The sequence below is a fragment of the Tauraco erythrolophus genome, chromosome 27 (assembly GCF_009769465.1).
Source record: "Tauraco erythrolophus isolate bTauEry1 chromosome 27, bTauEry1.pri, whole genome shotgun sequence".
NCBI classification, from domain to species: Eukaryota; Metazoa; Chordata; class Aves; order Musophagiformes; family Musophagidae; genus Tauraco; species Tauraco erythrolophus.
This window is the reverse complement of record NC_141491.1, coordinates 1906045-1930302: the sequence shown is the minus strand read 5'-3', so window position 1 is coordinate 1930302 and position 24258 is coordinate 1906045. Positions and strand designations below refer to the sequence as shown.

At 44.3% G+C, this 24258-nt stretch overlaps 1 protein-coding gene across 2 annotated transcripts; it reads left to right on the top strand.

The window, feature by feature from the left end:
• The first annotated feature begins 641 nt into the window (after nucleotides 1-641).
• Nucleotides 642-11656, top strand: CD46 (CD46 molecule). 2 transcript variants are annotated; one of them, XM_086627376.1, is made up of 12 exons: nucleotides 642-708; nucleotides 2322-2513; nucleotides 2723-2819; nucleotides 3519-3604; nucleotides 4019-4225; nucleotides 5024-5206; nucleotides 5549-5737; nucleotides 6354-6545; nucleotides 6865-6891; nucleotides 7567-7633; nucleotides 9449-9554; nucleotides 11327-11359. In XM_086627376.1, exons 1-11 carry the CDS (start codon nucleotides 642-644, stop codon nucleotides 9537-9539), a joined length of 1398 nt encoding a protein of 465 aa, XP_086483502.1. In that variant the 3' UTR covers nucleotides 9540-9554; nucleotides 11327-11359. The 2 variants fall into 2 exon arrangements, with proteins under 2 accessions (XP_086483502.1, XP_086483503.1); XM_086627377.1 differs by lacking the exon at nucleotides 9449-9554 and having other exon boundaries at nucleotides 662-708; nucleotides 11327-11656.
• Nucleotides 11657-24258: the final 12602 nt, after the last annotated feature.

Genomic DNA, 24258 nt, shown 5'->3' with positions numbered 1-24258 from the left:
CCCACGAACGCTTCACCTAATAAAAGCTGAACGCGGGGCAAGAACCGCTTTAGCTTTTGCCTCTCCTTTTTCTTCGTCCACCCACACTTTTAAGTCGCCTTATTTATATTTTTTAACACCGCTCTGCGCGGCCGCACAGGCGCATCGTCTTTCCACGGAGCCGCAGCCCTGCGGAGAGCTGCTCGCCCCGGGCTGGCAACGGGCGCCTTTATTGTGAACTCGCCTTTATTGTGAACTCGCCTTTATTGTGAACTCGCCTTTATTGTGAACTCGCCTTTGTCGGCGATACAAGCGCGACAGCCGCGCAACGCAACGCGCTTTGAGGCTTTCCCGCCTCGCCGCGGACGCCTCTCCGCGGATGCCGCCCAGGAAAGGGCGCGGTCTCCGCCGGCCGGGGCCTCTCCCCTCCAGGGGTCCCCTCAAAGACACGCTCCGCTTCGGCACCGCCATTCCGCGCAGCGCTCGCCATGTCCCGGCCCGCGCTCGCCATGTCCCGGCCCGCGCTCGCCATGTCCCGGCCCGCGCTCGCCGCCGCGCCGCCGTGCCGCGCACCGCGCATGCGCGCCGGCTCCGCGCTGCGTCGCGGCCGTCGCCAGCGGGAGGGTGGCGGCGCGGTCGCTGCCGCCGGGGCCGCCGCCGTCATGGGGCCGCCGCGGGGACTTCTGCCGGTGCTGGTGCTGTCGTGGCTCGGCGGAGCGCGGGCTGAGGGTGAGGAACGGGCGCTCGCTGCCCGCAGCGCGCCATGGCGGGGAGCGGGGGGGGGGGGGGGGGTGAGAGCCCCCGCGGCGTCACCCCGCGCCTCCCGGCCCCGGGGATTTCCCGGGAGGAGGGCGAGCGCCCGTGCTGCCCTCCCCGGGCGCCGAGGGTGCTGCCAGGCGGAGGGAGGAGGGCTCCGGGGCCGCTCGGGGAGGGGGAAGGGAACGGCGTTAGGTGGCGGCGGAAATCCGACTTGGCGGGCGGCTTCGGTGGGGTTTGGGGCGAAAACGTGGGGGAAAAAAAAAAAAAGCGGTGTTGCGAAAAGAGGCGTGTTGGCTTTGGTGCTGATGGGTGCCGGTTCTGCCCCGCTTTGCGGTTCGCTAAATCCCTGAACAATGAGATCAATAGATGGGAAAGGAATCGGTGTCGCCCAACGGGCTCTGCCGCGTGTCGGTGTCGCGGCGCCGGCACCGTGTCGGGATGGCCGCGTCTCGAGGGCGTTTTGGGATCCGCTTTTTGGGAGGAGTTCGGCATCTTCAGCGTTAACCGCAGCTGAAAGCGGCCGCGGGTCCGCAGCTCTCGGTCGGTGGCGGAGCGGGGTTTGAGCTGCCCTTTGTGATCCCCCGGCCTATTGTCTGGGAAAGGGAAGTTAACTGTGCGCCTCGGGTTGTTTTTCCTGCCGCGAACTCCGTAGGCGTTGTGCTGGGGGCGGGGGGGCGTGCCGTGCCTCGGGTCGTGTGTTTCGCTGCGAGGAAAAAAGCAGAAAAAACCGTGAACTGGAAGGAAATGCATTGTCTGGGTAGGATGCTAAAGAACTGGAGAAAACAATAAGTAGCCTACTTATTGTTTAATAAGTTGCCCCTCTGCTCTTGTGAGACCCCACCTGGAATGCTGCGTTCAGCTCTGGGGTCCCCAGCACGAGAAGGACATGGAGCTGCTGGAGCGGGTCCAGAGGAGGCCACGAAGATGCTGCGAGGGCTGGAGCACCTCTGCTATGGAGACAGGCTGAGAGAGTTGGGACTGTTCAGCCTGGAGAAGAGAAGGCTCTGGGGAGACCTTCTAGCAGCTTCCAGTACCTAAAGGGGGCCTGCAGGAAAGCTGGAGAGGGGCTTTTTACAAGGGTGTGTAGTGATAAGACAAGGGGCAATGGCTTTAAACTGAAAGAGGGGAGATTTAGATGGGATATAAGGAAGAAATTTTTCACTCAGAGGGTGGTGAGGCACTGGCACAGGTTGCCCAGAGAAGCTGTGGCTGCCCCATCCCTGGAAGTGTTCAAGGCCAGGTTGGATGAGGCTTTGGGCAACCTGGTGTAGTGGAGGGTGTCTCTGCCCATGGCACGGGGGTTGGAACTAGATGGTCTTTGAGATCCCTTCCAACCCAAACCATTCTGTGATTCTAACCTGTACTGGTGTAAGGTTGGACGTCGGATGCAATTAAAATATGAATTAAAAAACTGAAACCTAGTTGAGTATCCAGATAGCTCCGGCTTTTAAGAACGTCACTTCTTTGATTTACCGATGAGTCCTTCAAACCTGCCGAATTAGCCTGGCTTCTGTGCCGTTGTGCCTCAGCTGGCATCTCTTCTTGTGGACAAGATTCTCTATTGCTTTTTCCTTCCTCTCCAGGCACGTGCATGGCTCCAGAGAGGCTGCAATATGCAGAGCTCCAGGAGAGTTTCAGCACGATGAAGAGTTTTCCTGTTGGAACCACGGTATCGTACGTCTGCCGGCCAGGGTATATAAGAATCCCTGGAAAACCGCTAGATCGTACGTGTGGTGAAGACTTACAGTGGTCACCTACAGAGGAGTTCTGTAGAGGTAATGTGTGGTGAGCTCTTTGGCTTTTTCCCTTTGATATTTAACAATTTTAATTGATTTTCCAAGTGAGAATTAGTGTTCTGTAATACTTAAACAAAGCTCGAAAAATGCTAATGACTGCAAGAGCAATATATGCCAATGACTTAGTCGTTACATCTAACTACCAAGAAGTAGATTTTTTTTTTTCTTTTCTTTCCCCCTCACCCTAGCGAGAAAATGTAACCACCCAGGAGAATTACAACATGGCTTTATTAACGTGACAGATCTTACATTTGGTTCAAAGGCTACTTTTTCTTGCGAAGCAGGGTAAGTATTTTGGTGAAGTGAATGAATCCTTTTTCATTTTTTTCTGTTTAGACCAGATTTGAACCAAACCCAAATTTTCTTACACAGATTCCATTCTAGTTCTGACTTGAAATGTCTCCTGAATTCTACCTGGAGCAAATGAAATTACAGTTAAATTTGATTTGATTCCCTGTTTTTACTTGCTGCTTACATCAGCTGAGGTTTAAGCTTTTTAGCGAGGTTTTGCAAAGTGAAAACTAGAGTGTTACCTCTAATGACTAAAATTCTTTTAATGCTTTTGTGGCAGAGGGAGTAAACAAATTATTCATCACCCGTCATTATGATATTGAATAATGGCCCACCCATCTGCATATAGCATATTAAGTCAAAAGCACTAACCTTTCGCAAGGTTTTTTCCCTCCCTTTCCTTTTAACAGCTTATTTTTTTTAGTATTAGTAACTTTAAGGCATTAGTATCTTAAAATTGTGAGACTTGCATCACTTCCTTTAGTGATGTCTCGTTTGCTTCTCTTTTGTTATCAAAGTTGAGACTGTTAGCAAAATAAACAATTTAAGATACTATTCCCCTTACAACAAAAAACTTGGTATGTCGTGTCCCCATAATCACAGAACAGAATTATATAAGCCGCTTCTAGTGGCTTGTTGGAGAAAAGAGAGATTTCTTAAGTTTCACCTCTTTAAAAATTTTTACCTGTCTAGATTCAGATTACGTGGAACTGATGAAATTTCCTGTGTGATTAAGAATAATGTTGTTGACTGGAATAAAGATCTTCCTTTCTGTGAAAGTAAGTAAATTCCTACCATGTTTTAGTTTATATTGAGATGATGGTAGTTATTTAAAAGCAGCTGTGCCGTAAACTTTCCAGTACAAGAAATGATGATAAAATAGGACTTTGTTTGGTTGTTTTTTTTAGCTACTGGGGACGCGCCTGAGGAATGACCACTGAAAAATACCAGTTATTTTGATAATTAGCTCATGTTTAGTTAAAGTCAACCTCTTCTTCAGATTGAGACTCCCTATAATAAATAACCATAGGTAACTCAGTTATAACTGTAGCTTGTCGTAGAAATAACTGTATGTCAGATTTTAAATGAAATTACTTGAAAATCAAGGCTCGCTGTTTCTGAGATGGACAAGTTAACAGCAAAATTCTGTCAAAATTCACAATTTGTGTGATTTTTTTTTTTTTTTTTTCTAGTAATTCCTTGTGGCCCACCTCCAAGTATAGCCAACGGGCGCTACACTGAACTGCAGAGCTATGTTTATCAAACTGCGGTGACCTATTCGTGCGATGCTGCATCCAGAGGCGCAGATCCCTTCTCGCTGATTGGCCCAGCTACTATTTTCTGCACATACGATGAACACTCAAATGGAGTTTGGAGTGAACCACTTCCACAATGTAGAGGTGGTTGTTTTTTGTAGTATACTTCTTTATTATAGCCTGTGTGACTCCAAAACATCAATACCTGTCCCTTTTTTGGAAAGGGGGGGTGGTGGTGGGATGGACTTCTCTGTAGAAAAGAAACAGATCTTCTGGTGCTAAGTTTGATGTAGTTCCAGTGGAGATTAGATCAACTGCGTTATGGATACTGATTGATTATGACACAGAATATGACTAAAATTTAAGTTAAAACTTTAAAAACACATGTATGAGCGTGCAGTTGGTAGAAGTGACAAGGACAAAGCGAAGGAGCTGAGAGACCATAAAGCCTGGGTAGCTGAAGAAAAATTGTGTAAGGGGCAAGAACATGGAAACTAGATTATGGCTAGCAAAAAGGTAAGGAAGAACTCTCAAAACCCAGCTACTGTGCAAGTGCAGAAATAAATGCAAAGCCCAGTAAGCACGAAGTCTTGCTTTGCAGATGCTGGGAGAAGTACCAGATGCCTGCACGTTGTCATTGAACCCTAATCAACATCACTTTGTTTTCTGAAATTCTGCCTCTGTACAGGACTATGTCTTCTGAAAGTGGAACATGATTATATCAGTTATTGCAATTTCTTATTTGACTGTGTACTGTTACAGCTCAACAGCTTGAAACAAGGACCTTCTCCACCTTCAACAGAATAACCTTTTTCAAAAGTGCCTCCAAGACAGTTTGAGGAGTTAGATAAGAAAACTTAGAAGTAGTGAAAGGATGCTGTGTCTGTTGTAAAAATATTGCTAACAAATGTCTCAGAGCTGTTTTGCTTTTACCTATTTCAGTGGTCAAATGTGATAACCCGAAAGTTGAAAATGGAAGAAAAAAAACGGGATTTGGACCTTCCTATAGCTATAAGGACTCAGTCATGTTTGAGTGTGATCCAGGCTATGTCATGATCGGATCAGCAATAATTACCTGTGGAGAAAATAACACCTGGTCTCCTCCAAAACCAACTTGTGAAAAAAGTAAGCCTTTTAAGTAAGAATCAGACTTCTCTTGGATGTTGAGGATGTTGTAAGTCTGTCTTAGCTAAAATTTAAAATCGTAACGCTGTAGTTGGAAATCAGAAGCTAAGGAAGTTGACGTGGAGCCTCATCTCTGGGCAACCATTTTAGGGGTTTGAGTGACTCTTAACTCCAAAGAGTTTTTGGATGAGAGCGAGTTGAGTTGCAGACATGCGTAGTGGTAAAGTTGAACTATTCAGATATGCACATCTGTTTTTCTCATACAAAGGCAACGTATGCTTGTGGAGTGAGTTAATGATTTATGAAATATTTGAAGTTTTACTATCTCTAAACTTACTTTAGTTACTGAAGATGCATGTGGTGCCCCAAAGATCACACATGGAGTAGTGATTCCACTGAAATCTGTGTATGAAGGAGGAGAGTCTGTTCAGATAAAGTGCAATGCTTACTGTACTTTTCATGATGGCACTGGAGAGATGACAGCAACTTGTCAAGGACAAAATACGTGGAGTTCTTTACAAAACTGTTCGTGTGAGTAAAACTCGTAGTTGGTAGGATGAAGGGCCGAATGGCAGGTTCCAAATTTCTGCCATAATAAGGTGCAGACCCCGAAAGTGAAGGGTCTTGCAGCAGGGCACCACCAGGTTATGTTAGGAGGGTTGTGGATGTCACGGGGTGGAGTTTCAGCAACTGAGGAAGGTTTTTCAGTAGAGCTGGAGTCCTCGTTCCATCTTAGTTTAGTTTATGGAAATTGGTAAAGTTCAAAAGCCAGTGTGAAAGATCTGTCCTGGGAGTGTTTTGTGAAAATTCTGTCTTTAATGATGGTGGACTTTATTCTCACCTCACTTTGCACCACACGATCGATCACTTGTTACAATACAGACAGAGGTTGTCATTACTTCGATGCAACTGTTTGTCCCAACGAAGGCAAGATGTGTTATTTCTGTTGGTGCGTCAGAAGTGTGTCTGCCTGCAGCCTCTGGAAGCAGGACACCTTTGCGTGTAAAATGTCTTAAAGTTTAAGCTTATGATATTTAAACAAATGTAGGGGCTTTCTGATGGCAACTTCTTGAATCTGCTTCATGTACCAGCTCTGTTCTTGGACTTTATTTTCTTTTTTTTTTTTTCCCCTCCCCTCTCTTTCCAGGTGGGTCTGAAATTTCTGGTGTCACTCCACACATAAGTTATGGTAGAGTAGTTGATGGACAAAAACCTTCGTATTCTGTTGGGGATTTTATTACAGTTGAATGTTATGCAGGCTACACGTTGCATGGTGAAGCTCGTATTCAGTATGTTGGAGAAAACAAATGGGTTCCTGGAGTACCAACTTGCCAATTAAGTAAGTATGAACTGCAAGAATTTCTGCTAGAATGAAAATGCTTTACTTCTTGGGGATATTCTTTTGTGTTTAGGAGAAATCATTTCATGCAAACTTCCTTTTTTATTTTGATGTAAGAACAATAGGTTTTGGTAAAATCCATTTTAAAATAGGAATATTTTAAGCTAAGTAACTGTTATGATATTAACTGTCCCGCTGCAAGGATTGTGTTGACAGAAGTGCTTGATCTCTTTGAAATAACTTTATGAATATTTTATAATGGTGTTTGAATAAGAAGCATGTGTGTTCCTCTTGTGATACTGATTCACTCTGTTTTTAGGTGCGTATATTACGGCCATCATCTGTGGTGAGTATCTTACAAAACCTGAGCAAGATCCCAACCACGTTGTATCTTCTTTGTGGAATTGATATTTTGGTCATCACCTGTGACCGCAGTAATATAACGTGATTTTGGAGTTTTGGTTCTTTTAAAAATGCTTGTCTGCTCCTAAAACTGCATAGTTCAAGAAACATTATGATTACTCAGCAATTATAGATTAATTTCATATAAAATATGCTGTTTTTTTCATGCATGTGAGGAGTCAGATTTCAAAGGCAGTCTTCCACAACTCAGTCACTTTCCTAAACTTTTCAGAGCTTGGGTTTTCTGGGAGCACAAATGAATAACTGTGAACAAAAGTGCTTCATCCATCTTCTGTCCTTGAATTTGTTACCCACTTTTGTAAGCCTGCTGCTTTCCTAGAAACTTGTAAAAAGTAATGTTAGGATGTTGATGTACCTGTTTTGATGGTCACTGTTCTGGAGCTGAACTATCTCGAAGAGCCTCTAGTAAAGCATCAAAAACATGTTTGTGAAATAAGCCACACAAAATTTAAAGGTTTGTTTTTAATTTCATGGGGGAGGAGTTGTATGGGACTGTGGATAAAGACAGTGCTGTTTCTACTAAAAATTTTTGAGGCTTTTTTCTTGAGCTAGAGATGGTTTTTATCACTCTAAGGCTTTTTTTTAATTCTTCCTAAAGTGATTGTGGCAATTGTGGTGTTCCTGGCAGCCTTCTGGATCTATAAGAAATTCTTTTCACAAAATGGGTGAGTAAGCCTACTTTATTATTATTATTATTATTGCAAATTTCTTAATGACTGAGCAAAAGCAGTGCTAACATGTATGTAAGTTTCTTGGTCTTATATCTGCTCTTTCTCTTTCAAATGCCTGGTAATTATTTGTGAGCTTATCACAGCAGCTGATGGGAAGCTAAAGTGCCTAACAATATATTTGTCTTTGTTTTTTTTGTCTGCTATTCAGATAAGCTGCTAATTAACACTTGCACTAATTTCAAGGAAGGAAAATCCCTGCTCTTAAGCTGGTATTTAGCACAGGTGTACTTGAAAACATGTCAGTTTGCCTCTTAAAACCAGTGGTAGTTTTGGCTTGTGTTATTTTATTGCTTGGATACCCTCTGGCATCGCTGGGTCTCACAGGCTTTAGCAGCCAGAGTGGTTTACATGAACTGGAAGCCTTGGAGATGAACTAAGGAGCTTCCTCTCTTCGACATAAAATGCACCAATGGTTGTGGAGGGTAACTGGAGAACCACTGTGGTTTTGTGTTTTGGACCGGAAGCACCTTGAAGAAAATAATATGGGCTTAGTTAAAAGGAAAATGTGAAAGAAAGAAAAAACAAAATTGGCCCAAGCTGGTGCTCCTGTGCTGTTCGAAAAAGCAAATAGTCAGCTTTGCCACTAGAATGTTTAATGTGTGGATCCACTTGATTTTTTTTCTCCTGCAGCAGCAATGATTGGTGTCCCTATGTTGAGGACTTGCAAAATCAACTGTAAAATATTAGATTCATAAGTAGTAGTGTTCTGGTTTTAATGAGACTTACAGGGCCTTTTGAACTTTTATCTTCAAAACAGCTGATTGTTATGTATGCTTTTTCATGGAGGGGTGGTAGGAGATTTAAATGCCTCTTTGTGCATTGCTTCTTGCAGTGACGTCGTATTTTATCTTCTTGAAAAAAGCCTGTTTTGTTGGAGAAACAGTTTGTAACATGCAAAACAGTGAAAATTCAGAGCCAGTTAGGTGGTACGCATAGAATGTTACGATAAGCATCTCATCAAAACTGACTTAACCTTTTGACCAAATCTGTTGGGATTTATCTGGGGTAGGTGAAGCAAAGGAAGGGATGCTATAAATAAAGAAAACCAGAGGAGTTATTCCTGTGGTTCATATCTGTAACGAAGTACACACAGTACTATTTGGGAGAACCCTGATGCTAGCTTCTATCCAGTGAGGTTTTAGCCTTAGTATCTTACACGTAGGCAGTAGGGTCTCGTTCCAAGGGCCAGAACAGCTCTGTAAGCAGAGAGACTGTGTACCTGTGTGCTGCTCAGTAATTCCATGCTCTTGAGCAATTGCTCTTCATCCATGACCTGAACAGTCTGCAATCTGGATGGTCTGAGTACGTGGGAGCTATTAGTATTAGGGCAGCACTTTCTGCCTTCACCTGTAGAGAAACTTCTCATGGTGTAGAAAGCAGGAGGCATCTCAAGCAACATCATCAAAAACTGAAGAATGTTATATTCTGGAAAATTTTACGTGAACAGTCTTATTGCACCCAGTGCTTTCCTTAAGCTTCCTTGCTGTGAACATCTGGCTATTAAACCTCTTTCTTGCCTGAAAACCCTGATCTAATCTCCTTTTATTAAGGCCTAGATGTCCCTATTTGTTTTTTCTGTGTTCCTGATGTAGCTGAGTCTTTGAACTGTTGTGCTTCCAGTACTTCGTACTTGCTGGGTTGTAGTCTTCAAATTACAGCAAAAATCTTGTCTTGCCCTCTTTCTTGTGTGTTTAATCTGCCAGTTTTATAGGACATTCAATTAGACCTTTTTCCCCTTCTGCTGTTCAGCGCGTACACAGTTGATGAGAGTTGCAAGGAAACGTGTATTTTAAAAACTAATGTACCAGCTGAGATGGAAGAAACTGCACAAATGAATTAAGTGAATCTTAAAAAGGTATACACTTTCCACTTAATTTGGACTTTTGCAATGAAGCTTAAGTGTCTTTTTTTATTGTGGTTGCTTAGAATTTCAGGAGAAGTGTGGCATCTAGCTAGCTGTGAACCTCAGTTTCCTGTCGGAAGGACTGTAATAACCATTCACTCATTCTGGGAGAATGGGATATATTCCCTAAAGAGTTACCATTCAGCGTTGTAAATGACAGCTTCCACCGATTGTGTATCACATATCTCAGTTTTAGGCTGTCTTTAAAAAAAATGAGTAATGTAAGACAGAAACTACACACATACTCAGTAGGATGTTTGCACTTGTTTCAGTGATGTGAGATGGATTCCAGTGGCGAGTTACTTTCGTTAGCTAATAGTAGAATTTCCTATAATTAGAAGCCTGTTGGAGCTGGAAGCCACCTTTGCTGCATTACATGGACACTAGAGTTGCAGAGGTAGTGTGCTTCAGGAGTTCTGAGACACCTGTAATCTGATTTTCTTTGATCATCTGTGTTTTCAGCTTTCTAAGAAAAATGAAATAAATAAACTAAGATGCAAACGAGGTCTTCTGTTTAAACCTTTTTATAAAAAGGGTGATTTCCTTTTCACATTCAGAGCTCTGTAGCCCTAAAACGGGACGAAATAGAGCTGCTTGTTTGGAACTGATCTTTTGTACTATCTTTTAAACTACTGCTTAGTCCAGTAGTCAGATGGTTTTGATGACAGTTGCAAATTCTCCTGCACTTGTGTAGAGTCAAATTAGCTCTTTTAAAAACCTGACTTCAAACTTTGTTACAACAGAGCAGATTTTAGACAGGGCAGCTTAGTTGGACTGTTCCTTGTCAGTGTTTTGTCATTACTGCCTTAACAGTTCGAGTTTGCACTACAGATACTTTTGGAAACTGGTATCTTCATTTGTGTCACTTTTCTCCATTGCACAAATTCTGAGATGTAATGGTTGAAACATTATGTCTCTAACTTCGTGCAAAGGTCTTTTAAAATGCATAATCTTGATTTTATTTACTTTTCAAGTGACTTTTCTGTGGTTTTGATAAGTTTGAGATGGCATATATGAAGATTAAGCTTGGAGTTTCTTCCAGAATAGAGTATAGATTAAGGAATATCATCTTTATCTCTGAAGTAAGATGTTTCTAAGTGAGATAGGATTAGTTTTCTGGGTTAGTTGGACTTATTTTTGGAGAGAAAATAGTGTAGAGGGTTTGGTATTTTTTTTTTTTTTAATGTAAAGCAAAACAGGAGTTTTTCAAGAACTTGAAAACATATATATGGATGTAATTATGAATTTTAATCCTCATATTTTTAAGTATTGTGAATTTGCTGTTAGCCGACTACGAAATCAAAATTCTCACAAACTAATATTCAGCTTCGGGTTATAAAATCTATACTAAACAACATACTGTATTTAAAATAAATTATAAGGGATGCTCCTGATCTAGTCTCCAAATTAGTCAGGAATCCTGTTAATGTTCTATCTGTGTTCAGTTTTTGATAATACTCGGGCATGGTCCACTCATGGCTTGAAATTATCCATTTGGATCAAATGCTCTTCTGCTTTGTGGGTAGTAGAACAGTATGCTTCATGAAATGGAGCAAAAATCTTCTCAGTGTAGCAGTTGCTTAGTAAGAAGAGGCCAAACAATGATTTAATTTTGTGAGTTTACCTGTTGATTTAATGATGAAACTAAGGATGTGCTTTCAGACTAAATGTAAAAGCTATTCAAATGTAAAATGTCTGATTTGACTTGTGTTTTTTGTTTGTAGGAAACGTGACAGCACTCCATGTACTGCCGAATATAAGATCTGTAAAGCATGAATGACCCTTTTTTTTGGGATGGGAGGGAATTTGCAGTTGAATATATCCATCAGAAATGGAAAACGATTGCACTTGCATTGAGTTTCTGTAGATTAATATCTTGTACTATGTCTTATACTACTGATGAACTGTAGCAGGAGATTTGTTAATAGGTTAAAAAGGATATATATATATCTCTCTATATATTTACTTATGGGCCAGTCGTAGTGTCTTTTCTGTGTATGTGAAATGGTGTTAAAGGCACAGACGTGTAGTGTGCAAGTGTGCCAGTGGGCGTACGGGGTACGAGCAGCTGTCCTAGTACCAGCTGCTGCTGCCTTCAGTGCCACCTCTTTTCTTACAGAAGACTATCCAATATTAATTCTGCGCACTAAAATCTAAGTGTGCTTCTCGTTCATTTTGGTGGTTGTATTCTGAAATGATTTAATTTCCTTAAGAGATTGGTGCCACTTAAGGCTGTGTCTTTTTGAAACTCTCATAGTTTAGATCTTGTATATACTACCTCTTTGTTTGCCAAAGTTGGTTTCTGTATATCTAATGAATTAAAAGGGTGCTTTTAAATCAGAGTTTTACAGCTTTTCCATTGCCTTTGAGAAGGAAAAAAGCCATATATGTTTCTAGCTCTTCGATATAGTCCCAGAAATATACTACAGTGGATTTGTTGGAATGGAAAACTGGAGGTTTCTGTAGCAAAGGTATCCCCTGTCTTTGAATTTGTTGGCCTTTTGACACAAAGTACCTAATTCATAGAATTGTAGATTATAGATGATTATAGATCATAGAATCATAATTAAAAGAACTGCTGAGAAATCAGTAGTAGCCATCTCCTGTCAGGAGCACGGTGTACGTTCTGTAGGATGCTTGAGTTTTATTGAGCCTTGATGTCAGTTTCGGAGATAATTTTGCTGTTTCAGGATAGAAAGGGTCCTTGCTTTTTTTTTTTTTTTTTTGTTGAAATCATGTATCTCACATAGAGCATTTCCAATGTCTGTATACAGACTGTGGTACTAAATCTGTAATGCTAGATTTACCATCAGATACCCGTTGAGAAGCAGAAGCCTTTCCCCTGTCTGATCCTTCTCTTTTTGTGTCAAAGGAAGACCAGACCAGCTTAGTTGCAGGGGTGAAGGCATGGGGATGCTGGCAGTGGTGGTACATGTGGGGTGTCTTCAGATAGCTGCTTGCTTCATGAAGTGTTTTAGTCAAGACTGTGACTCCAGGAGCTCCCATCACAGAATTTGCCATGAATTGCGACTCAGGATGCGTATTGATAGCTGTCACTTTAAATGCATACTGGCTATTTTTAATTCCTTATTAAAACCAAAAGCTTAATTAAGACAGGTTTTGGCTTTGTGAATATCTGAGTTTGCTGTCAACATATAGGCAGCTTGTGAGAACCAATTTTGGTAGAAGAACCAAATTGCCTCAGTTCAGATGGCTGAGGCAGCACTGGAACTATTCTTGCCTGCCCGTGGTAGATGGGCACTGCTCTCCCCTGCCACGAACAGCTTGGTTGAATAACGTAGAACTATTTAGGGCTTTGTAGGGCTCTTGGGGACAATCCCAGCAGTTGTGTGTTCAGAGTTCATAGTAGTCTCTGGTTATTAAAAAGGGGTTTTGGCCACGCAGAATGACTGCTGTTCATTGCCTAGCTGATGCCTAGTTTGATAATTGCTTGTAAGCACTGTGATACTATACTGGGAACCGAGTGTGGTGGTCACTAGGTAGCTCGATTATGTATGGTATCTTCAATGTTTAAAATATGCTGAAATGCACTTAATGCTAAAGTGAAAAATACCTGTTAAAAATGGCCTTATTTTTACACTTTTTTCCAGATGTAAAGTCTAGTGATAACTTGTAATATTGCAAATAAAAATGTGAAATTATTTAGCAGTAAGTGTTTGTCTTTCATTCGTCATGTGGTAAGCAGTATTTTCCCATTATTCTTAAGATGATTTTTCATGTACCAAACTTGCATTAGGTGGTGACTGCTGAGATGGGAGTTTGCAGTTTGTGCACAGAATGACTTAATGGTAGCATAGAGAATGTCTTTTAATTTGCTTAACAGTCTCATAGCCTTTTGGTTTTCTTTTGGAAGTGCAGAGAATTTCCCAGAACCTCCAAAACCTTATGGTATTCACTGCTGAAAAACTTGGTGAAAACTTGATGGAGAAGCAGCAGGTTTTCCTGTGGCTGTTCTGATGTGACACCAAGTCAAGAGCAAAGCCCAGAGAGCATTCTGGCACTTCTGTCCAGTGTGTGACAGATGTAATCCTTAGGGAAAACAGCTTAGTTGTTTTTAAGTAAAATGTGAAATAGAATGTGATTATTTTTAATTGCATGAGGATCACACTCAAAGTGTACTTAATTTTCTTTGCAAAGAAATGTGTGGAGTCAGCTGCCTTATAGAATGAAGCCTTTCAGAGAGTGGAATAGGAAACTAATATGCTGTATCTTTTTTAATTCATGATTGTGATGCTCAAAATCAGTTGGTGTGGACTACAAATGATGACAGTATGTAGACTGCACAGCTCTACAATCTATGAATTTTTGAGATTGCTGTGAGCACTGGTGGGACAGGCAGCTACTAGGCAATGTGCCTTAAATGCTACAAATTAATTTGTCTTAATTGTCATGAGCTCTGCACCATTTTTCTGAAACTCAGTCCCACATGAATGATTTCATTTTGGAATCTGGAACTGATAATTAAGAGTCATGAACACATGAACTTTGTGCTAAGAAAAAGGCTGGATGTAATAAAAATGTGGTGTTGCCATCTGCTGGTAAAAGCAGCTGTGTTCTCACGGCTGGAGTAGCAAAACGTGGGTACAGCATCTCCTAGTTTAATGCCATGTTGTGTGGTGTGTCTGTGGTTGGTAGGCTTCTCAACCTTACACTTAAGTTCCGTGTAAATGGTCACTTCTGAGCATGGTTCGTGCTGGGGGGGGGGAGAAGTGGAGCTGGGGACTGAAACGAAGAGACTTGCAGCAATGAGAGATCGTCCAGCAGGGAAACGTGTTATCTGTCTACCTGAGACAGAGCCCAATACCAAGTAGCACACAATTTTATTTAAAAGGAGAAAAAAAAAAAAAAAATGTGAGTAAATAACAGGTTAAGGCAAACAAATAGCACATGGAATAGAACTGGTCAGCAGGTGAGGTGGCTGTGCGCTCGCACGTGGGCCCTGGCTGCTTGACTTGAAGAACCTTAGTTAGGTGTTTGAGCAGATGCTTCGCTTTCTCTGGAAGCATCCCTCCTAGTTGGCCGTGATGCTGACTGTCCTCCTTGTGGGCAGGGTGTTCAGCCTGTAGGTGTAGCTTCAGGTCAGAGAACAGAAGAGCATAACAGAACATGTTTGTGAAGCGAGGTGGTGCTTTTGATGGTGTTTGCTTGTAAGGACTTTGGGGGGTGGGGGAATGAAGTTTTCCATTACTGTTGCTTTTCCCCCTACATCATAACCGATTTCAAATGGTGCTAGACAAAAACTGAGACTCTGAACACCAAGAGAAATCGGTCAGCCTGTGTAAGAGACATTGTCCTGGCTCAGAGAAGAATCCTCTTGTAGATGACAGCTACGCATTCTTTAAAGAAGACTATTCAGTGCTCTGATCAAATGCTTCATCCACACAGCGGTCGTCTTTTCTGTGTATAGTAACGTGTTTGACAAGAGCGAGGTCAAGCAAAAATAGCTCAGCTTCGTTTTGGTGGTTTGGATGCAAGGGTATAGAAGTCTCCTGAAACGTTACTAGAAGGTACCAGCAATAACCTTAAAAAAGGAGTGGATTCTGTGTGCACCAGTGTGACATCATCATGATTGCTGAAGGCACTTCTGTGCTTAACTACTGAGATCAAATCGTTGGAGGGAATGCTCTGTGTTTGCAGAGCAAGTCTCTGGGAGCTACGGAATGGTAATTCTATGGCAATAGAGTCCCCAAGCATAGAGTGGAAATACATTTGCTCTAAATTAGTGAATTAAATGTTAGGGTCCTACTGATCGTATAATAAAGGAAACGTACTCTGCCTGTCAGGATGGAAGAAGAATTATGTTGGTTTTCATGCAACTTTCGGATCACTTTACTCTGGACAACTTTAACTCAATATCCATTGTTTATTAAGTAGAAATACATTTGAAGGAAGCTGTTCCTGTTGTGGCCCTAGCTTGAGAGAGTGTATACAGTGGTTGTATAAGTGTCTAGAAATCAGATGATGTTACAAAGTGGATGGCTGGCAAAAAAATAACCATTGGAAAAAGTGCTGGTTTAAGGAGTAGAGGCTGTTGGTGAAGTTAGCAGCTGCTTGATCTCCTCCCACGCTGTAATTCTTGCTCCTAGAACACTGATTTCAAATGGTGCTAGATACAAAGTGGGAAAATCTAAGCCACCATGTGAAACCAGCTTCCAGAGGAAGACACATCTCGTGCATGGCTGCAGGCTGAGAGAGAAAATCCTTCATCTCCACCGTACCTAGAGAAAAATTCATTTATTTAATTTTATTAGAAAGTAAGACAGTTAACTTTACTGACACACGTGTTTTGGCATCTTGTGACTAGTTGTGGCTGATGTAGCAGAAATGAAACACGTGATGAAGGAACCCACCACTCTGGCAATGCTCCGCTCATCTCCTTTCGTAGCTGAAGCTCTTACCAGCAAGTTGTGAAAAAGGTCTGCCTTCTTTGTAGCACGGAGCATGATACTGGTGGGGTGGCGAGGGAAGTTTGTGTTGCACAGGGACAGTTTTTTCATGGCATGGTGGATAGAACCAGGCTGTAACTCGTTTGCTCTAAGGTAGTGAGTGTTCTGGCTTTCCATCACCTGCTGGTCTCAGCATCATGAGCGAGGACAGGACAGGTCAGGTGCTTTTTGTGACAGGGAAAGGAACTGTGACTATAGTGGTGGAACTTCCTTTGTCAGCTGCATCACAGCCTGGGAATAGCCTGCTGTTCATAAGCAAGGAGTTGCAGATTTTCGAGAGACAAGTTTTAAATTCTGTAGGGACACGGAAAGAAATTACATGGACATTACTTTGAGTGTGGGTCAGAACGAAACCTAAGAAGGAGCATTTGCAAATCTAACTGTAAATGGTTCCAACAAAAGTTGTTGAGGAAGCAGGAGAGTGTGAAAATGAGCGGCTGATGGTGACTGGAAATGGGATAGGTGTGAGTGGTGCTGGGGGGCAGCACAGCTGGGGCAGCTCACCCGCAGCCCGCGCGTCCTGGCACGGCAGGATGAGATGGGGTGTCTCGAGGCCTGTGAACGACTACACAAGTGTGTAATTCAGGAACTGTCAAACCCTGGTCACCGTGTCTAACCTGTGCTGATGCAGAAGGGGATGTAAAACGGAATAAAGTGGAGTTGGGAGTTCCACTTATCGATGCCCTGGGTTTTTTGGCAACTCTTTGCATTAGTTTTGTAACCAGGTCCAAGAATCTGCTTCAGTGCCTACGTCCTAATGCACACCCACAGGCAGCAGAGGAAAAGCTCAGAGAAAAAGAGCGTGTCCTTCCAAGAACAGGGAGGTGGAGGAAGGGGAAAGAACTGTACCAGATTACTGCGTCTGCATATTTACTGTAGTTTCTAAATCCATTATCTGGGGCAACAGGGTGAAAGACAAGTGGAAAGCAGGCTCCCTCCCCAGTGTCTGTCTTGCTGGCACAGTTATTTATGAGGCACCCTGTATTATCAGCGTAAGATTTACTACTGAAAAGCTGGACCGAGAGTTCCTGCTGACGAGAGGTCAGCTGCAGCACAGATAAAGTCCCACAGCAGCATCTTTCAGAAACAGGCTCACAGTGAGGGTTGCTTTGGTTTTTTTCTTGTCTCAGTAGTAAGCATGTGCCTTAAAAGTAAAAAGAACTCTTTGTTAGGGTTTTCAAAAACAGTTGGTGGAAATGTCACTTATGCTCGAGCTGCTGAAAATGAGAGCTGCTCTTTACAGAGCCTGAACTGGGTCTGAACACCCATCCACACCTTCCCCTCCCCTCTCCAAAGGAGACTAACCTTTCCAGAAATACCTTGCAGCAGTTGAAGACCAATGGCTCATTCATTATTTATAGTTTGATAAAACCAGGTTTCACTTCAGCGTAATTAAGATGCTGCTGCCCCTCCTCCAGGCTACCTGACGATTGTCCTATCGCCTTAACGAGCTCCCCTTCCCTCCGGGCAGCCAGAAGGTGTTGGTCCTTTCTGCCAGGCTGCAGGTACACCTTCCACGCAGGATACATCTGTGGCAGCGTATGCTGTTCTTTCCAGACCCAACAGCGTGCTCGAGCAGGCGGAGGGGAGGAGGAAAAAGAGAGCAGCTCAAGACGCAGTATCGAGTGATGCGCAGCATCCAACTATTAATATGCACACCAGGAAAATAAACTCCTGCTTGTCTCAAGCACTCGGGTACATATGGACACACACGGGTGTGGGGAGACAGGCAAAAACTATCGGTCATAGTTGGCGTGACAAAAGTGTCCCGGAGTTTTCAGTAAATAATAGCAGAAAAGTACAATGCTATCATTCTGCTTTTTTCCTCCTTTTTCAGACAGGTTTTAGTAGCAGTACTGTCCTGTAGCTTCTTTCAGAGGAACATCTCAAAGTCTTTCATGGACTTCACACTGCTTTATACCTTCTACACCAGACAAAGGCAAAAAGGGAAGAAATCCCTGCCTCCCCCATGAAAGGGAGCTTCCTCCCTCGCCAAAGGCCTTTAATCTTGTCTGCAGGAACAAGGCAAGCCTGGATGTCACAGACCTGATATTTCACAACCTCCAGTTTATAAATTAAGGCACTTCTGGGGTTTCCACAGTAAGCAAAACAGATCTCTGCATGACCCCGTGTGCATCATCAATTTTTTTCCTCCATTTTGAAATCAGGGAATGAAACTCATGGTTCATCAGACTCTGGTCTCCCCTGGAGAAAACGCTCCCATTTTAAGTGCAGAAAAATCTGAGTTTGATGCATCATCCTCACCGTCAAGGAATGAGTCAGAGCGGGGCCAGGTGCAGGACAGAGGGGTGTGACAGTGCAAGTGGTGACCTGTAAGGGGAATTGAAATGAGTGAACTTCTGAGGTTTCAAAGAAGCTTCCTCAGCCCGGGGGAGCAGGTAACTGCATCTGTTTGTTGTGCAGCTCTGTTACTGTGTGGTGCTGCACGGGTCAGGTGTGGACAGATGTGCCCGAGCTTGCAGCTGGAGCCAGTTGTCAGTGTGTAATGCTGTCTGTGTCAGCAGCAGCACTGACCGAGGCTGAGTAAAGGTGGAGTAGACACTGTGTTGAGTAGTGGAGTTGATGATCGTGACTAGCAGGCGGCTCTGGAGATGCTACTGCAAATATTGGCAGCAAAAACATGGACTTCCCTCGTGAGCGTACAGCGTAATGGTGTTTGGGGTTTTTTTGCCTTGATTAGGACCAGAGTAAAAACTCCAGATCACATTCCAAAGCGAACATGGTCTATTCCATTAGTCCTACTACTTTAGCCTTACAATTGCAGTACAAATAGTAAAGTTAAAATCCAGGCACTCTGGGTCTGCAACCCTCGTGCTGTCTGCCCCCCCCACCCCAAAAACCAAAGGCAGGTGAGCGGCGGGCTGTGGTGTGCTGCCCTTAAAACCCATTAGAGCCTTTTGTCCCACTTAGCTCTGTTTGAGCAATGGGACAGTCGCTCTGCTTGACATTCGAGTGACTAATTTCAGTCCCTATTAAGGGTAATCTGTCAGAGCACTCACTGGTGTTTGTCTCACTGTGCTGAACTGTCAGCAGAGCTGCCTGTCGTTCCAACCCATTTTTTAAAATGGTCCAGTTGTTCAAGGGTTTGGGGGTGAGGGGAAGGCCAGGTTTTTGTTTGCCTTTAATGTAAGGAGAAGCAGCTTTTCCAGATAATTTCGGACAGGCCAGGTGATAGGTAGTGTCCGTGATGGCTGAAATTTGGCTGGTGATGAGGTCTGAGAGGTGCAGCTTCGCCTGTTCTCTTTGCTGGTGGCCTCCCTGAAGGCACCCCAGTGCCTCACTAGGGTGAGTTCTAATAGAGCTCGTTCCCAGCACGAGTTTGGTGCCAACCAGGATTCTCCTGAACAACGCCGAGCCACGGTCTGGCAGTCGGCGTTGGCAAACTGGCACTGGTGGTTCGGATCCCGCGGGGCGGGATGGGATGGGCCATACCAGCCTTCGTTTTAAGGTTCTGCTGTACTGATCCACGTTTTCCTCCCAACAAAGGAGGCTAAAAAAAGTGCAAGAGACCTTTAATTTCCACATTACAGATCTTTTGGGGAAACTTGGAGCTAGTTCGTGACAGCGCAACATCACTAAAATAACCAGGATTTATTCGCAAGATCTGCGTTTTTTACATCCCAGAACTTTGTTTCAGACTGTTAAGGAAAATCTAACACTTACTTCTTTTTGCTGTTCCTTGCCCCAAAGCTATTCTGACCTGAAGGCAGTGGTTTTAGCACCGTGACCACTCTAGGAGTGACAGATATTAGGGCTACAGTTTCCGAGCTTGTCATTCCTGGCTGCTCATCTGCAATGGCTTTGCCTTGCCTGGAGTCACACAGTTTTCTTCCACCTTTGCTTTCGTGAGAGTTCCTGGGCGAATCCACAGCCTGTTTGGAGGGCACGGGAACTACTGAAGCACTGAGTCCTATGGAGGATGTCAGATTTCACAAAGAACAGTGAGGTGAGACTGGGCAAGCTTACACAGGGGAAGAAAAGTGTTGCACGTAGGTGCCATGGGTCAAGGAAGAGCAGTAGGAAGGTGCAGCAGTGAAAACTCATCAAATCGAGCCATACACAGCTTGGCTGAACAGCACTTTACAAAAGCAACTACACTAAAAAAAATTATCCACCAAAGTAGCTGAGACCAGAAAAGTAATTTTCTGTTCCTAACTTCTGTACCTAAGCATCACCTTAGAATATAAAGTATTGATTGCAGGTCTTGAAGGCAGTCACAGGGAGGTTACTGTTGTGATTTGTATAGTCAGTTCAGGAACACGGTGTTCCCCCTACACCGCCGTTCCAGCTACTTCAGGTAGTGTCAAGGGAAGTCATATTTTCTTTTTTGTCGTTCAAGAGACAAAAGAATGTCCTGTGCCAGTGAAGAGCATAAGGAAACAAATACTGCCAGATGTTCACTGAAGTAAAACCTGCCCTTAAACCAGACTTTTGAAAACACACCTTCAGTACCTGGCCTTATCTTAATGCCATCTGCAGGAGAAGGACCTGCTGAAAAAGCTGGAGAAAAGCATTGACCAAACTCCTGTCTGACTCCCCTGAGCACGTGAGCTGTTTGGTTTGTACCTGTTCCCAGGATTTCCATCATTCTGTCACTGAAACATCATTTGAGACCCATGGTCAATGTTTAAGAAGCATTTGAGCTGTATAGCCAAATACAAAAGCAGTGGCTGCTGGTGGACACCTACTATGCAGCATTTACACAGGATAAAGAATGTTTGTGTGGGGAGCTGAAGAGATGTGCTTAACTCAGAAATAGCTCTCTTCCTTGGAAAGCTTAAGGTCTGAATCACGCTGTGTTGGCTCAGTTTTTAGCAGACAAGCTATCGCATATGCCTCCCTGTAGGCGAAGAGTCGTCACTGGCATCGGGATTAGCAGCCAGGTCCTTTCCCTTGGAAAACTAGAGAATAATGGCACTGAAGGCTAAGGCTGACTTGAGGCACGGTCAGGGCAGGAGGCTGCCCAGGGCTGGAGGCTTGGGGAGGTGGGCCAGCACCACCGGGAGCAGGAAGGGTCCGCTGGTGTCCAGGCTTGGCCTGCACTGGCCCCCGTGTCCCTCTGTTCAAAAGGAGCCAGATAATGTGCCCTTAAATTGAACTTTGTTATTGCAAAGATGGGGACAAAATAAGTTCTGTTGCTCAAGATCCTTGAGTCATTAACCACTCCACTGCTGCCTGCGAAGCTGAGAAGACTAGAGCCAGCCCTAACATACCCATGGTTGATGTGGTCCTGTGTCAACTGAAAATACAAGTGCCATGGACAAACAGGAACACCAGAGAAAAATGTGGAAACCTGGGAGAGGACAGGACAGCTATTGAGCTGAGGTACCTGAAGCCGAAAGCACGTGAGAGATGACACCAGTGTGACAGACACTGGTGAACTCAGAGCAGCCTGCGGTGTCCACCTGATAACGACTGTAGGAGCAGAAATGCAAATATATGCAGATGCTTTTTTTCTTTTTTTTCTAGAACACAGTGTAAGTTGATGCCTAGTCCTTAAATACACGCCACTCCTGATTCCCAGCAGCCCAGAGGAAGTCTTGGGGGAAAAGGGGATGAGGGAACTAGTGCAAAGTTTTTGTAGTTAGCTCAAGAAACAAATTATAGATATGGATTTTAAAACACTTCAGAGATGCAGGATTTTTTGGATCTACACTTTTGGACTCAGTGGCCCACTGCTGCAGTAGCATTAATTTTCAAGCCTCACCTCCAGGTTCAGGACTCGAGCACTGCCACGGTTGCAAGAAATGTGGATTGGGAGTTCCTGAACCAACTGGTCGCTTACAATGAGTCAGGGGAATGACCTTGCAGCAGGCAGCTCCCAGTACCTCTCTCGGAGCCGTGCCAGTATAAACGGCACTGGCGTCCCTGAATTGCTGTTGAAACCATTTTGTGAGATTCCCGCGTTGGCCGCTTCTGCTGCTGCCTTTGCACCAAAACTTCTGGGTGGGTGAGGGGACAGAATAGAGTGCTCCCTTCTTATTCCATAACGAGGGCATCTTCACAACCAAGGCTTGGGACTATCTATATATACAGACACATAGAGGATATGGGCAACTCACATCTCATGCCTACGTCTCTGTCCATTAACATCAGCGATACAGATGCTTAACTGACTCAGATCTTACCCCCCAGCCACAACCATATTCAACTGTAAGAAAACACCGTGAACGAGTTTTAGAAAAAAATACACGGCAGCAGTGAATTTTCTGGATAGGTCTGGCAGTGATTCGTAAGAGGAGTGAGGGTAGAATACTTGGCATTTGGATGTTTTAATGAATATTCCCAAACAAGAAAAGAAAAACATTTGCTCGTAGACTTTAAGCTTCTCACAGCATCAGGAAAGCTCCTGACACAGAGCCCAACGCTGTATTTGGATGACATGGAAATTAGCAGCAGCAGCAGCAGCGCTGCAGGCTTAGAGTCTCCTGTGCCAGCAACAAAATGGCCAGGGGTGCTGTCGTGTTCCGACATTCCCATTCCGCCGCCCTTTGTGGGTGGCGAAATCGGTGGGTGCCGATACCCCTGCCGCTTCAGGTACGGCTGCGAACTTTAACATCAATATTGAATTAATGTTTCTGACTGTATTCAAGCTTGTGCCCTCATCAGCTCAACTCCGTAAAGCGCCGACAGGGACCGACGGCAAAATGGGACTGCGTCACAGCTGTAACATGACCATCGGCAAAACAAGTGCAGAAGGATCATGGCTGTCTCGTCAGGCAGAGCCTCCCTTCGGTATCAGAGAAGAATAAGATGGTAATGCTTTTAAATTTCTGTCGGGAGCATTTGCAGTCCTTAACTTCCTTTAACAAATTTTGCAGCCCTCGAACAGTCGAAACTCCCAGGAAAATTGCGTGTGTTTTGCCAACAGCCCCAATGCATTAACAAACACTGCGTCACAATGCCGCACTAAGGCTGAGAGATACAATAAACCCCACTTTGGAAAGGAAGGAAACCAAAATACAGAAAAACTGTTCGGCTTACACAGGGGTCACACACACAAGTGTCAGAGGGAGGAAGGAATTACAGCTTTCCCAAGTCCTTTTGCGGCAATCCGCAGAAAACCGTTACGGAGCAGTTAGCCACGTACAGCTCACATAAAGTAACACCACCGTCCCTCTGCGCAAAACCACCGCTGTCCTACAGAAATATGCCGTGTCCCCCCTTCTTAGCCTTTTTTCTTGCCAGTCCCACAGATTTACCTGCTGACAGTAACCTCAATTCCTGAGTAATGAGATTTACAGCCGAAGTTTAACATTGAAATAACTCCTCTTTTGTCTCCGTCTCCTTACCCTCCCTGCCTTTAGTCACAACCAAACCATCACTGTGGCAGAAAGACGGTAGCGAAAGGAATAAAACCAAACGCATCCCTGTGCTGAAGGCAGACACTCAAAAAACTACGCATACGCCCGAGCAAGTGCACTGGCTGCCAGTTGCGTCTCCTTCCAAAGGACTGAGAAACGCCAGTAAGAAGCTCTCGCTTTGCGAATTCCTGAGGTCCTCTGCCCCACAACTGCGACGGGGAAAAACGCAAAGGGTTGTCCGTTCAGACAGCACTCGGTAAAACAGACTCAACCCACCCGTCTTCCATGCAACTCAGCACCGTTTCTGAGCCCAGCTCCTGGCTGTACAGGATTACCTCCATGGCTGCCTCGTACTGTTCCCATGTGTGTGTGTGTGTGTGTGTTTATGCCTGTCCGTCTTGCTGCAGGGACCACCGTCGTCGCTGCTATTCCTGTTGTTCCCCTGCTCTGCGGAACTGGCGCTGCAGGAGGCAAGGATGCTCCGAGGGAGCCAGCTCCAGCCAGCGAAGGCTCAGTGAGTCAGGAGGGGTTGTGACGACTGCAGTAAGAGTCTGAAATTCCCTATGGAATCTGGCAGGAAAGGAGGGGAGGCAAAAAAGGTGGAGATGGGAGAGAGGAAAAAAAAGTGGGGAGTGGCACCTACTGCCTGTTTTCTTCTTCCCTCCCTGTTCCTACCACCGCACTGCCGTCGGAAATGGCATCCTCCCTTCTACGGTACTGCGCAAAGGAACGGCGTCGGCGATAAAACCGCAGCGCCTGCGGCCTTTGCAACCGAACAACCGAAATTCGGGTCGGGGTGGGCGTACGTGTGTAAACAGAGCCCTTCTCTCTCTCCCGCAGGCTGCCGCTCGGAGGACAGGCTGC

Bases quoted from the DNA above. Each gene is read 5' to 3' on its own strand.
- CD46 (XM_086627376.1), top strand. From the start codon at position 642: ATGGGGCCGCCGCGGGGACTTCTGCCGGTGCTGGTGCTGTCGTGGCTC. The intron at 2,514-2,722 runs GTAATGTGTGGT...CCCTCACCCTAG, and splicing joins TACAGAGGAGTTCTGTAGAG to CGAGAAAATGTAACCACCCA. The intron at 4,226-5,023 runs GTGGTTGTTTTT...TACCTATTTCAG, and splicing joins ACCACTTCCACAATGTAGAG to TGGTCAAATGTGATAACCCG.